Genomic DNA, 15,352 nt, shown 5'->3' on the forward strand with positions numbered 1-15,352 from the left:
TTCCTTTCTTTCTTTCTTTCTTTCTTTCTTTCTTTCTTTCTTTCTTTCTTTCTTTCTTTCTTTCTTTCTTTCTTTCTTTCTTTCTTTCTTTCGAGTTGTTTGAAACAAGGCTTATTTGTGTAATCCTGACTGTCTTGGAACTCTCTCTGTAAACCAGGCTGGCCTCAAACTCACAAAGATCCACCTGCCTCTACCTCCCAAGTGCTGGGATTAAAAGCATGCACCACCACTGCCCAGCTTCCATCTTATTTTGAGACAGTCTCATACTGAACCTGTTTCAGTTCTCAGGCCCTCCATATGTCTAGAAATGAGCTCAAGCTGAACTTATAGAGGGATTTCTGGAGGTTAGATAGAAGCCAGCATTCCTCAGGAACTTGTGAAACTGTTACACCTCCCCAAAAGGAATCCCTCTCCCCAGCTACGCTACTCACCTTCCTATAATCCTCATTTTTCTAGCCACTGCTGTCTTGCACTGTCCGCCTCCCTGACTGCATGCTGTCCTGGGCCCGGCTCTCTCTCACTGCCTCACCTGCTCTCATGGTCTACTGCTTCGCTCACCCTGGCCATCTACAGTCGGCTTCTTTTCTTCTAGATGTCTCGATATCTCCTTCTCTTACCCACAATAAAAACTTCCCCCCAGAAGCAGCAGTAGTGGAGCTCACTTTTAATCCCAGTACTTGGGAGACAGAGACAGGCAGATTTCTGAGTTCAAGGCCAGCCTGGTCTACAGAGTGAGTTCTAGGACAGCCAGGGCTACACAGAGAAACCCTGTCAATAAGTAAATAAATAATCAATCAAACAACAAAAAAAGCAAAAAACAAAAACAAAAACAAAACAAACCTAAAAGCCCCTTCCCTCGTCCCCCAGTGAAGTGTGCATGTCAGCAGTATCTTTACTGAACCTCACCACATACAAAAAGTACCATGGGAGATTGAACTGTAAAGATGGAGCAAAGGTTCCCTGAGAAAGTGTTATTTAATTAGTTAAATTTTTTTTCCATTGGGGATGGAAGTCAGGGTATTGCCTAAGCTAGGCAGGCAAGCACAGTGCCACTGAGCTGTATCTCCAGTCCTCGTTTAAGGGAATTTTTTGGAGGCAGGGTTTCACTCTGTAGCCAAGGCTGGGTTGGAACTTACTGCATAGCACAGGCTGGTCTCAAATTTGCAACAATTCTCTGCCTCACCACCCATTCCTAAGTTCTGGGTTTACACGCACTCCAAGCCATTTATTAATTTCTTTGGAGATACTATCTTTCTATGAAGACCACTCTGGTCTATAATTTACAATTTACTGCTTTAGCCTCCTGAGCTGGGATTATAGATGTGTGCCACCATACCTGGTTTAAGAAAGTGATGTCTAAAATGACATCTAAAAAGGAATGGTGTAGCCAGTCAGTGTTGGCACATGCCTTTAATCCTAGCACTTGGGAGGCAGAGGCAGGCGAATTTCTGAGTTCCAAGGCCAGCCTGGACTGAAGAGTTCCAGGACAGCCAGGGCTACACAGAGAAACCCTGCCTCAAAACAAACAAACAAACAAACAAACGGAATGGTGTTAACCTGAACAGAAAAGAAAGAAGACTATGTTCTCGTATTGCCTATGTCCTTAGACCCTAACAGCCCTCAACTGAAGCAGGCGTGATGTTATTGCTTGTCTCACTACATGCTCTGGAGTGTCAGAGGCTGATAACTGTGACTATAGTACTCCAAGCACAGAGTGCAAGGAGGTACTTCCTGGTCAATGACATAGTATTTGGGAAGGAACTTCAAGCAAATAGTATCTGTCGGGGAGTAAGTATAGACTCTCGGGGGTAGCAATTCTGTTTAAAGACACATGCACAGGATCTGAAGAAGAACAAAGAAATATATACCTGTCATAAATCTTGGCAATCCTCAGCTCTCCTCTTCCCTTGCGCAAGCTTATTCTTGTTGTTGAAGCGTGAGCCAGAATGTGTCCACCAATGGGTTTTTTGGGGTCAGCCTGGAAGCTGAATCAATAAAACACTTCTTCAGGTTTCATTTGGATATACAGTGGTACTTTGCAAGGAAGAGACAAATGGGATGGCAGGGTGGTGTGGGAGTGTATTCTTCTCTCTCTCTCTCTCTCTCTCTCTCTCTCTCTCTCTCTCTCTCTCTCTGTGTGTGTGTGTGTATACAGATTTCAGGGGTCAAACTCCGGTATGCCTTAGAAGCGATCTACCTTATGTCTGACCCAGGCTGTCTGGACCCTGGTGGGCTTACCGCTGAGACCAGGCCGGATGGCCAGTGAGCCTGAGCCTGGCCTGTCTCTACCTTCACTGATATTACAAACTTTTGCCACTATAGCTGGCTTTGTATGTGGGTATTGGGGACCTTGTGCATTGATAGCAAATACTTTACAGGTGAGCTTTCTCCTTAACTCCCAGATCTGTAATCTAAAACAAACAAGAGAGGCTTTATATGCAAACTGTTGAGGGCAGTGTTTAAAGATACTACCCCATTGTCATTGAGTTTAGGCTTCTGAGAGTCCCTGATAAGCAGTTTCTGTTTTGTTGGTTTTTATTTTTGTTTTTTTGTTTTGTTTTAAAGAATTACTTATTTTATTTATGAGTACATTGTTGCTGTCTTCAGACATACCAGAAGAGGGCATTGGATCCTATTACAGATGGTTGTGAGCTACCATATGGTGGCTGGGAATTGAACTTAGGACCTCTAGAAGAGCAGTCAGTGCTCTTAACCTCTGAGCCATCTCTCCAGTCCCCTTATTTTTGTTTTTTGAGACTAGGTTTTGTAGCTCAGATTAGCTAGAAGCTAATTGATAATCCTCCTGCCGTAGCCACTTAACTACTGCTGTGTACTACCATACCAGCATATAATTCATGTTCTGTTTGAATTTTTAAAAATAAATTACTATTGCAGGCTGGGTTAGACCATTTGCCTACAATGTTTAAGGCCCTGGGCTCAATCCCTAGCATACACACACACACATACACACACAAAAATCAATAAATGAATATTTTAAAAGTGTAAACAAGGGCTTGGGATATAGGGATAAAGGTAGAGTGTTTGCCTAGTACTCCCTAGACCCTAGACCCTGGGTTCAACTCCCAGCACCATCGAGAGAGGGAGGGAGGAAGAGAGAGAGGAAGAGAGAGAGAGAGAGAGAGAGAGAGAGAGAGAGAGAGAGAGAGAGAGAGAGGGAGAGAGAGAATAAAACATTCATTACTTAGCATAACAGTTCAGGTTAAAATTTTTCCTTAAAAACTACAAATACTGCACTAACTCATTTATCAGGAATATTTACTAATGGCATATGTGCCAAGCACTATCTTAGTCTAAGAATTATCTAAGCTAGGCAGTTGGAAGGTTGATGCAGAAGAATTCAAAGTTCAAGGCAAGCCTCGGTATATGGTAAAACTTTATCTCTAAACAGGTTAAATAAACTGACAAATACTCCAGAATTTCTCCCTGAGGCGCAGTAACTAAAAGCAAATTGTGAACTCCCTTCCCTCTTTTTCTGTAGTGCTGTGGCTAGAGTTCAGGGCCTCATATATACTAGGTAAGTGTTTTATTACTAAGCTTCATCCTTATTCCAGAGAGCCTTTAACATTTTTTTATTATTATTATTTTCTGTGCAAGAGAGCTTTTGTGTGTGTGTGTGTGTGTGTGTGTGTGTAAGAGAGCTCTGCTTTCAAGTGTATCAGTGCACCACATGTGCTGGTCCTTGAGAAGGTGGCGAGCCTTCATGTGGGTACTGGGAATTGAACCCAGGTCCTTTGCAACAATAGCAAGTGCTCTTAATGACTGAGCTCCAGTCCCCAGAGAGCCTCTCTCTTGCTCATTCATTGTATGGTGGAGTCCTTCAATATAAAATATAAATTTAATGTTCTCATGTTATGAGGGCACAGTGAGAACAATATTGGAAATACTTTTATTGTTGTTGCCCATACTTTATTTCTCTAAATCTGGATATTTAAGGAATAAGTCATAACAGCTGGGTGTAGTGGTATGTGCCTGTAATGCTGGGGAGGGGAAGCTTCCTCAAGTTTGCTGGGCAGCCAGTCTAGCTGAACTGGTAAGCTCCAGGTTCAGTGAGAGACTCTGTCCCAAAATTAAGGTGGGAAGCAGCTGAGGAAGACATCTGATGTCAACTTCTAGCCTGCACACACATGTGCACACATATATGAATACACATATATGCACATGTCCTCATTCACATGAATATGTGTATATACACAAAACAGTGAGCTCTTAACTATGTGTAGTCATTGTGATTAAAAAATTATAACAGCAAAGAAGTTACAAATACTATTGATATTCACTTTGAGAGAGACTTGAGGACTAACAGTCCCAATGCCAAAAAGTAAATATTTCTTCTTTTAAGAGAAAGAGAGAAAGGGGAGTGGCAGTGGTAGCACCTAGCACTTGGGAGGCAGAGGCGGGAGGATCTCTATGAGTTGAGTTTATGGCCAGCCTGGTCTACAGAGCAAGTTCCAGGACAGCCAAGGCTACATAGAAAAACCCTGTTTCAAAGAAAAAACAATGACAATAACCAAACTAAAACCAAAATGAAACAAAAAGGAGGATTTATTTAACTATTTTGAAAATTCTGTGTATGAGGGTGTGTATACATGGAATAGTTGTCTGTGCAGGTAAGAGGCATCAGGTCCCTAGGAGCTGGAGTTACAGCCAGTTGTGAGGCACCTGAAGTGTGTACTGGCATGTGGGGTATTTTACATTTAAGCCTTGGTGTAATGAGGATGTGGCTGACTGGTGTAAGATTAAATATGTAGTCTATAGGTTGGTAAGAAAGAGGCTCTCTGAAGATAAAACTGCTATGACTATACAGTTCTGAGGATAGACCAGAGTTGCATACGTAGAACTGTATAATCTAATTATTTATTATGTTTGTGATTGCCGCAGGCAGATGTGAGCTACCTAATGTGTGTGCCACAAACAGAACTCCAGTTCCTTAGAAGAGCAGGAACTGCCTCTAGCTGCCAAGCTGTCTTTCCAACCCCACAAGAACAGCTTTTAGTGAAACTGTATGAAGAAACAGTAGCCAGGTAGTTGAGGCTATCAACAGTCAAAAAGTCAGAGGCTGGCTGATCTATCAGGATGCAGAAGCTACAGTATAGGGAGGCAAAAACCAACCAGCCAGCCAACCAACCAACCAACCAAACAAACAAAACAAAACAAAACACAAGAGCCGGGCCTGGTGGCGCAGGCCTTTAATCCCAGCACTCGGGAGGCAGAGGCAGGCGGATTTCTGAGTTCGAGGCCAGCCTGGTCTACCAAGTGAGTTCCAGGACAGCCAGGGCTATACAGAGAAACCCTGTCTCGAAAAACCAAAAAAAAAAAAAAAAAAAAAACAAAAACACAAAAAACCCAATTCAGTTGGATGAGCCAGCTCTATAGTGTTTATAGGTCATATGGCCGGTGGGTGGTTCTTTGTGGTTTCACAGGAACCCTATCCTGTACAGAGATGGTATAGAGGGGCTGGTAGCTTCGAATGTGAGCTCTGAGCTCTGAATCTGCAACAATGATTTATGCTTCTTTTTAGAATATATGTATTTGTGTGTGTCTGTGTGAGTGTGTGTGTGTATACGTGTGTGTGTGTGTGTGTGTGTGTGTGTGTGTGTGCGCCTGTGAATGTGTAGAGGCCAGAAGAGGGTGCTCTCTATCAGTCTTCACATATTTCTTCAAGGCAGTATCTCTCTCTGAATCTGGGCTTCTTTTACTTGGTTAGGAGGGAAGCCAGCAAGCCTAGTGAACTTCCTGCCTCTCCCCCCTTATTGCTGAGGCTACAGGACTACCTGGGATATCTGGCTTATCATGTGGATGCTGGAATCTGAACTCTAGTTCGTATAGTTGTACAATGCATATTTATACAACTGACTTATTTATATTCTGCCTTTAGTACTATTACTCACTAATTTGTTTGTTTGTTTGTTTGTTTTGAGACAGGGTTTCTCTGTGTAGCCCTGGCTGTCCTGGAACTCAGTCTGTAGACTAGGCTGGCCTCGAACTCAGAAATCTACCTGCCTCTGCCCTGTGAGTGCTAGGATTAAAAATCATGTGCTGCTACCACCATCTGGCTAATTTTTTAAAAAAGATATTTTAGTATACACACAGAGACATGCAGACACACACAGACACAGACATACAGACACAGACACACAGACACACACACAGACACACACACAGACAGACAGACACACACACACAGACAGCCACACACAGACAGCCACACACAGACACACACACACAGACACACAGACACACACACAGACACACAGACACACACACAGAGAGACACACACATAGACACACACACACACACACACACACACACACACACACGTCACAAGTGCCTTTGGAGTCCAGAAGAAGGCATAAAGGCTGTGCTACTTCCCATTCCTCCTCTACCCCCACCAAGATTGAGAATTGAATTTGGGTCCTTTGGAAGAGCAGAAAGTGCTCATTATCACTAAGCTATCTCTCCAGCCCACCTTTCTATTTTTAATTTGAATGCTTAAGGTATTTGTTATAGTAATGGAAAGCTAACATAACTACTTATAAACTTAACTAGAGTTGGCTTTATTTTCTCCTCCAACATTCAAATTTCTTTGTTCTTGTTCACAAAAATCCTCTTATACCTCGATGCTTTTGCATATAATTTTACCTCTGAAATGAAAGACCCTTTCCATACCAGGTTTACTCTCGCAGTTCCCACTCATCCCTCAGGTGCCTCCTAGGAACCTGAAGCTCTGTGGTCTCTTGCCATGGTGTGTATTTTCTATTAAAGCATATTTCTGGCCAGGGGTAGAATGCTTACCTAGCATGTGCAAAGCATCCCTAGCATCACAATGGGAAAGAGAAAGCACCCTTCACTGTCAATCTAAACAATCCCTACTCATTTAATGTCTAGACGAGTGTGTGCCACATGAAGGTCTTTCATGAACACTACAATGAACACAGAGATCATTTGGCTCTCCCTGGTCAAGGACTTTCTGGACACATGCTTGTAACATCTCTTCAAAGAACACACCAAAGAACGTTTGGAAGAATTTCTAACAGAAAGGCAAATATAAAGATGGGCATGGTGACATAAACCTTTAATCCCATCACTCTAGAGGTAAAGGCAGGTGGATCTCTGAGAGTTCAAGTTCAAAGCCAGCCTGCTTTATATAGGGAGTTCCAGGATGGCTGGGGCTATATAGTGAGACCCTGTCTCAAAGATAAAATAAAATAAATAAAATTAAAATATAAAGGAAAATATAAAAAAGACAGTTTTCCAGCTCTCCCAGTTGAAGTAATCCCCCCTGCTGGCTGTTCTGGAAACCTGTCCACAGAGGCATAGGCATAGTGGAGCTTCAAGATAAATGGTCAAGGTTTTTTTGTTTTGTTTTGTTTTTTGTTTTTTTTTAAGCAAATTGCTGTTACTAATGTGACTCCCTACACACCATGGAGAGGCGCATCTACTACTGTCTGTCCTTGATGGCTCCAGGTGAAGTGTCTGAGCATTAACAATGCTATCTTCCCCTAAGGCAGAAGAGCTATATGGGGAAATTACTACAGGCTATTCAAAGGGGTTGTAAACTACAAAATGTTATCAAAATGATTCAAACTTTGAGATCATGTTTAATCAAAATAGGCTATGAAATATCAACAGCCTTGGCTTTGATAGAATTAAACAAAATTTTGTTTGCTTTGTCAACAATTCTGTGCATTACTGTGTATGGAAGTTTTAGCCTTTAACATTTATTATATAGGTTGCCAACACTTCACAATTTAATAAAAGATACAAAATCCCATCCATTGGCTATAATACCATACACACACACACACACACACACACACACACACACACACACACACACACACACACACACACACACACACACACACATATATATATATATATATATATATAAATTTTTATGTAAGTTTAGAAGTGCCATTGAACCAAGATTTACTGAGTTCTCACTATGAAAAGCAGTCTTTTAAGTCATCAATATTTCACTTTGCTTGGATTTCAGATTTAGTAATAATTTGGATTAAAAATTGGATTCTGCTAGAGGTCTGTGTATAGTGAGTATGCACTCACTGGTCACATGAACTTCAAATATAGCTAATTTTTCCTTATCAAACTAGACCTCTGTCTTTTATTAAGTTTTATGAACTGGCTTTAAGATTCTCCTGAGAGAAGGATTCATTGACCCAATCACACTATTGAGGCCTGCTCCTTTTAACGTAACTGTAGCCATTTTTGATTCAGTCTCCATTTTGCTCATAAGGTGAAATTTAATTCAGGTTCTCAGACTCCACTTCCCGGAGGTAATTATCCATGGCTGACATTGAAGAATGCTACTAATAAGCCAAAAATGTTATGGTTGAATTACTTATGCTTTGTTATTTCAATGTTTTGAAATTCCCCTGTTCCTCACCCATCCACCACCCTTCTTAGTTTATTCAGGACCAATCAGCTTAAAGGTTAGCTGATAATACTCTGTCTAGTTAACCAAAATGTTAGCTGATAATTCTCTGTCTAGTTAACCAAAATGTTAGCTGATAATACTCTGTCTAGTTAACCAAAGGTTGGACTGCTCCCCTCCTTGTCTTTTAAACTTTTGAACCTGTTTTTCCTATAAAAAGTCTACTTTCAGGACAGATGTGTACTATGGTCATGAAGTTCAGTCTTGGGGTGTGCATTCAATAAACTATTCTTGCTTAACTGACATCAGTGTTCGTATGGTTTGTGTGGTGATTCCTGAACCCCAACACACAGCTCTGCTTAAAGGCCGAGGGCCCTGAACAGGGCCTTCCTGTCCTGGTCCTTTCACTAGAATAGTCTAGTCCCGCAAAGTCTCTGAGGGATGACAGTCCAGTTTTTCTCTCAGGCAGGTATAGCCTGACATGGTGTGTGATTTATGAGTTTTAGAATTAGACATGAACTCAAAGGCTGGTTTGTCAGCTTCAGGACCTCAGGAAAACTGTTTAACCATTCTGTTTCTGACTCTTCATGAAAAATCATAATAGTACCAACTGGAAGGGCAATTGTAAGATTAAGATGAAATACTTCAGGTAAAGTCTTAGTGACTACTGTTCTAATCTAATCTTAGTGACCTACTGTTCTAACCTTGACTTAAATATTTACTGCCTATTTCATAGTATAATGGGGAGTGGGGTGGACTCCTGACCTTTTAGGACTGTTGTGAGGACTCAAGATACTATGAATAACTTATTGGCTTATTGGGAGACACTGTATACCAGGAATCATGGCTACTCATTCATACACATTAGCTCTACAGTGTCAGCAAACTTACCACATAAGATATCCTCAAAAAATGGCAGGTATTACTTAATTAAACATTTCAATTTAAACAGTCATCTTTCAATGAAACATAGTCCAAGAAATTTTTCTTCAAGTGTCTGCACTTCCTGACTACTGCAGCAGTCACAGGCTTGAAGTGACATATAAGGAGGTGGCATAGCAGCCTGCATTCTTCCAGAGAGCTTTAATTTACATCTATTTCTGACCAACTTAACAGCATCAGAAAACCTCCCACGTCCCTCCTATAGCCTTTTACAGATTTTCTTCTCCTCTTATTTCCTCTTTTCTGTGGAGAATGAGGGAGCAGGTGGGGGTAGATATTAGGAATAAGGAAGAACAGAAAGATTTTCCCACTTTGTTTGAACAGGACATGGCATATTCTGTCATTCTGGTTTTCCAGCTCTAAGTTAACTGAGGTCATGAAGAATAGATCTGAGATGAAATTGGATAGACTGTAAGAACACAGTGAGACTAAGAAGTATAAGCTTCTTTTTTTCTTGTTTGTATTTGTTATTATTATTATGGTGGTGGTGATGAAGGAAAGGACCCAACCCAAAGCCTTGTGCATGCAAGGTATGCTGCTAGTTTTATGTCAACTTGACACAAGCTAAAGTCATCTGAGAAGAAGGATCCCCAATAAGAAAGTGTTTTCATAAGATCAAGTACACTGGATGTGGTGGTGCACACTTTAAACACCAGAACTTGGGAGGCAGAGGCTGGCAGATCTCTTTGAGTGCAGGGTCAGCGTGGTCTTCAAAGTGAGTTCCAGTACTACTTGTTGTTATTGTTAAGTAATAGATCTTTTCTGTCTGCTCCCAAAATATGCACACATTAAAATAGTTTTCCCCCTCATCTTTTGAAATTAGAATTCTTGTTTGGTGTGGTGGGGTGGGGTGGGGAGAGGTTCAACCACAGATTGAGACTGGCTTCATAGAAAGCACTGGAAGGTGGAACAGGGAGAGATATGTCAGGGTCACGTAAGAATTACATAAGATTATATAGAAAAGCTCCTGGTGGATGGTAAGCAATTAGTAAGTATAAGATCTCTTAATTGAGGGGTGGGAGAATGAAGAGAAGAATGGGTTTCAAATAATCTAAACACTTTGCCTAAGGTCACTATATTAATGACCATAAGCACATCACTTCCTCATTTAAGTTGACAATGTTAAGTCATAGGTTGACATGCCTAATCAGTAAGTGATACATCTACAAGGCTGCAAATTTTTTGTTTAAGAACCACAGATACCACAGAGGTATGTGGTGACATCATGCTCTCTTTCGATGCTTATTTGCCCTGGTGTGCAGCTCATCAGGCCCATCCTCTGATTTATATCTCTAGGACCCCTGGGCTGGGTTGTTCCAACCCTAACGTCTGAATCTGTAGCCCTATCTAGGAGTCTCTGCTCTGCTGTATCATACAGCAGCTCCTCGCCTCTATAATTTTGTTCTTTTTTAATACGATGTGCCATCAAGTATAATGCATGGGATACAAGCCTCAATTATTGTCAGTGTACTTGGGGATCCATACCAATTATAGTGATATTTCTCTGACAGGCTCCAGGCGGGCTGAGCTTGGAGTTCCTCAACACCAAGAAACAAAGATATTTTCTTTAGGGGAGGGTTTCTAATAGCTTTGGAGAGCCTTTAGTTTAAAACTGTCCCTATTTTTCATCTAGATGTGGTAATTTTGTGTTTTACCCGAAGCATGTATTTAATCTGTACTGTTATAATTTAATATATGTCAGAACACACTAATCACAGTGACCCTTGTTTCCTTCCAGCTCGGCTAGGTGGAAGAGACTTCTCCCAGCAGATGTCCACTGCAGAAGTCCTAGGCTTGGTCACCTTGGCAGGCTCTCTGCTCAGCTCTCTTCACTGTAGATTGTGCCGTCTCTCTCTCCAGTTAGTTCCTTTCTAGCAGCTCAAGTCTTCCTTCACTGTCTTAGCAGAGGAATTTCAACATGATTTTACTCTTTTTGAAACTTTTTACAAATACAAGAGAAAAGAACCTCTATCTGACCTAATTTCTTTTGCCTTGTAACTCAAGAGTGACAGTTGGGCCTCCTCAGTGCTCCCTCCCCACACCTGAAGAGAGAACAGTGCTCTTTAACTTGTACTGTTTTATCTGAATGCAACCCACTTCCTCCCTCTGAGCCAATGAGTCATTTTCTCTTTTTAAAGTGAGCCTTTAAAATCTTCCATTTCTCGTTAGTTTAAAATTAATCTCTTTGTGAAGTACTTCATGTCCTGTATACAAAAGACACTCCATAGAGAAAAGATTGCTTTAAGCCTTCAGGGACTACACTACAGATGATGTGATAGGGGACATACCAAGATGTTAAACTACTGAGTTAAATAGCTAAACAGATACCATTTCTCTTTCTCTTATATTGAGACAAAGTTTTGTTTCTTTAGTTTGCTAATGAATTTGCAGACTCTTGATACCTAGTAGGTTTTCAATAATATTTGAACTAATGAATAGTTTTCTCCTTAATTTTTTTTGAAAGCGAGGAGTTGAACATCTTACCACTAAGCTATACTCTTAGTTCCCTCCGTATTTTAACTTTCTTTTGACTATTTACATAGTTGTTTTGTTCCACATTAGTTTTTTTTTTCCCTTTAGCTAAGTAGAGAATACTCATAAAAAGAATTGAAGGGTGAAAGATAAATTGAAATGCAAAAGATGCAGCAGTGTGCTAAGGCAAGATTTTTAAATGACTGAAGATGGCTGGAGAGACAGCTTAATGACGAAGACCATTGGCTGCTTTTGCAGAAGACCCGAATTTGGTTCCAAGCACTCACATGGCGGTGTACAACTACCTGCAGCTCCAGTTCCAGGGAATCTGGTGTTGTCTTGTGGCTCCACCTGGCACCACCAGGCATGTGGATACATGTGCTGCACATATTTACATGCAGGCACTCAAACATACACATTAAATAAAAATGAATGGATAAATAAATAAATACCTAAAGAGAGGCACATTCATTTCAGCACTACTTAGAGAAGTTTGCACTAATGTTATTAAGTATCTGCTAGTATATATGTTTATGTCTCATTTATATGCACATAATAGAAGAATTCCCTTGATTTAAAGTAAAATCACTTTGTTTTGCAACATTGAAGTGATTAATTTAGTCAAGAATTATTAACAGTTGCTAAAATAAATGGTGAAATCTGATTACAAAACATGATACCACATGGTGAGAGCATCACCCACCGATTACTAAATTTTGAGGAGGTGTTTGCGTGGCTTTATTAACGAAGAACTCTTACAAATACCATTTCTCTCAAAAGTTAGTTGGCTGAAATTTTTTAAATAGCCCTGGGTGTAAGAATTCTGTATGTCTGCAGGTGACTCTCACAGGCTCTTTTTTCTTAAGAATTATTTATTTATATATTTATTTATGTATGTGAGTATACAGACACACCAGAAGAGGATGCCATTACAGATGGTTGTGAGCCACCATGTGTGGGTGCTAGGAATTGAACCCAGGTACTCTGAAAGAGCAATCAGTGCTCTTAACCACCAAGCCACCTCTCCAGCCCAGTTGGCTGGATTTTTTGTTTTTTGTTTTTTTTGTTTTGTTTTGTTTTAGACAGGGTCTCACTACACAGATGAGCCAGCTGACCTTGAACTTATAAAGATCTATTCATTTCCTCCTCCTAAGTGCTGGGATTAAAAGCATGCATCACCATACTTGGCTCAAGAATCTTGAGGTTTATTTTTATTTATTTATTTATTTATTTATTTATTTATTTATTTATTTTTGGTATTTCGAGACAGGATTTCTCTGTATTGCCCTGGCTGTCCTGGAACTCACTTTGTAGACCAGGCTGGCCTCGAACTCAGAAATCAGCCTGCCTCTGCCTCCCAATTAAAGGCGTGCACCACCACGCTCGGCTTGTTTTTGTTTTTGTTTTTTGTTTTTGTTTTGTTTTTTGTTTGTTTGTTTGGTTGGTTTTTTGAGACAGGGTCTCACTGTACAGGTTCATCTGGCCTAGAATTTGCTACATAAGATGGCTGGCCTCAAACTCATAGAGATCTGCCTACTTCTGCCTCTCTCTTTTTTTTTTTTTTCCGAGACAGGGTTTCTCTGCATACCCCTGGCTGTCCTGGAACTCACTTTGTAGACCAGGCTGGCCTCGAACTCAGAAATCCTCTGAGTGCTCCCGAGTGCTGGGATTAAAGGCGTGCACCACCACTGCCCAGCCAAATTTAACATCTTAATAATGGGGTAAACTGCCACTTTGTGCCTTCTAACATGACACACCGAGAAGGGTCTAATATCACTTACAAAGTTTTCCTATCAAAACCTTTTTTCATTTAAAATAATGAGAAAAACAACCAGGGCTGGCTAGATGGCTCAGCAAATAGTCACTTGCCACAAAGCCTGATAGAGTTTAATATGGAGAATTCATATGGGCAAAGAGGGAGCTTACTTCTGCAAGTTGGGTGTGTGTGTGTGTATGTGTGTGTGTACATTGGTCAAAAAAGTTTTAAAAACATTTTAAGCAACTTCAAATTAAAAGATACTGAAAATAGTTGACCTGCTATTCAAAAATATTAATGTCACAAAGGGCTGGAGAGATGTCTCATTAGCTAAGAACGCATACTGCTCTTGAAAAGGACCTGAGTTCTGCTCCTGACACCCATGTTGTAGGCTCACAAGCCTCCTGTAGGATCTCACACCCCCTTCTGGACTCCATAAGCACCTGCACTCTCATGCACACATGCCCACACACAGATATACACATATGCACGTGATTCAAAGATAAACCTTAAAAAAATTAAACCAATTATCACTGTCATAAAAGTATAACAAGACTGAGGAGCTATTTTGACTAAAGAGCTCCTTTATAGAGACTCAACAAGTACATATATAGCATGCCCTCTGTGGAGGACCACGAGACTAAAACAAGTCTTCACAATTATAATGAACATTGTCAGGACAACTACAGAAAGTTGGATATTAGATAGCATCATTATTGATGTTAAACAGCATGTGTTAATTGTACTGTGATTAAGAAGGGGAATGTTCTTGCTCTTAGAAGACATATGCTGAAGTATTAAGTGATAAAATGTTAATGTCTACAAATAATACTCAACCATCAGAAAAAAACACAGATAATTCTCAAATGGTTCACACAAATAGGATATATGTCAATATTTCTCAACGCATGACTGTGAGTCTGTACATAGAAAAAAAGATTTCACAGATACGCATGTTAGCATGCATATATGTAAGAGGATGTCTTAGTGTCTTACTGCTGTGGAGACACCATGAGCACAGCAGCTCTTAGAAAGGCAAACAATGGGACTGGCTGACAGTTCAGAGGTTTAATTTATTAATACCATGCCAGGAAACATGGTGGCATGCAGGCGGACATGGTGCTGAAGAAAGGAGCTGAGAGTTCAATGTCTTGATCTGCAGGCACCAGGAGACTGTGTGCCACACTGGGCAAATCTTGAGCATAGGAAACCTCAAAGCCTACCCCCACAGTGACACACTTCCTCAAACAAGGCCACACCTCCTAATAGTGCCACTCCTATTGCCAAGCATTCAAACTTGAGTCTATTCAAACCACCACAAAGGGTGGGGAAAGGGAGGGAGAGGGAGAGAAAGAAGGAAAAGAAGAAAAGGAGGAGGAGGACGAAGAGGAAGAGGGAAGAGAAAGAGTGTGTGTCCCAAGGATACAATAACCATTGGTAAACCTAAATGAATGCAGCACGTACATTCATTATGCTAATGTCAAGTTTTTCTCTGGTTAAAAAGTTGTCTGAGTAGAAAAGCTTTTGAAAGTTATTATGAACTCAGGGCTATTCAACTCATACCCAAACCTTCTGGATGGTGATCCAAACCTTCTTTGAATGTTATGCTTTCACAATCTTATTTTAGTTCTCTTTGCTTTCTATTCCTTGCCGTCTTTCAGAGAACCATTGTACTCTTGTATGTGGGCAAATACTTAATTTTTTTCAAATTCAAATTCTGAATATGCTTTGTATGACTGACATTGTTTCCATGAGCAGCAGACTTCTA

General features: G+C 40.6%; 1 protein-coding gene across 1 annotated transcript in view; it reads right to left on the minus strand.

The window, feature by feature from the left end:
* Dmc1 (DNA meiotic recombinase 1) overlaps positions 1–15,352 on the minus strand; it is a 37,783-nt gene that overhangs the window by 4,267 nt on the left and 18,164 nt on the right. The window contains exon 11 of the mRNA XM_021217180.1: positions 1,869–1,985. Within this exon, the coding sequence (XP_021072839.1) occupies positions 1,869–1,985 (117 nt within the window). The remainder of the gene's footprint in view (positions 1–1,868; positions 1,986–15,352) is intronic.

This window comes from Mus pahari, chromosome 17 (genome assembly GCF_900095145.1).
Source record: "Mus pahari chromosome 17, PAHARI_EIJ_v1.1, whole genome shotgun sequence".
Lineage (NCBI taxonomy): Eukaryota > Metazoa > Chordata > Mammalia > Rodentia > Muridae > Mus > Mus pahari.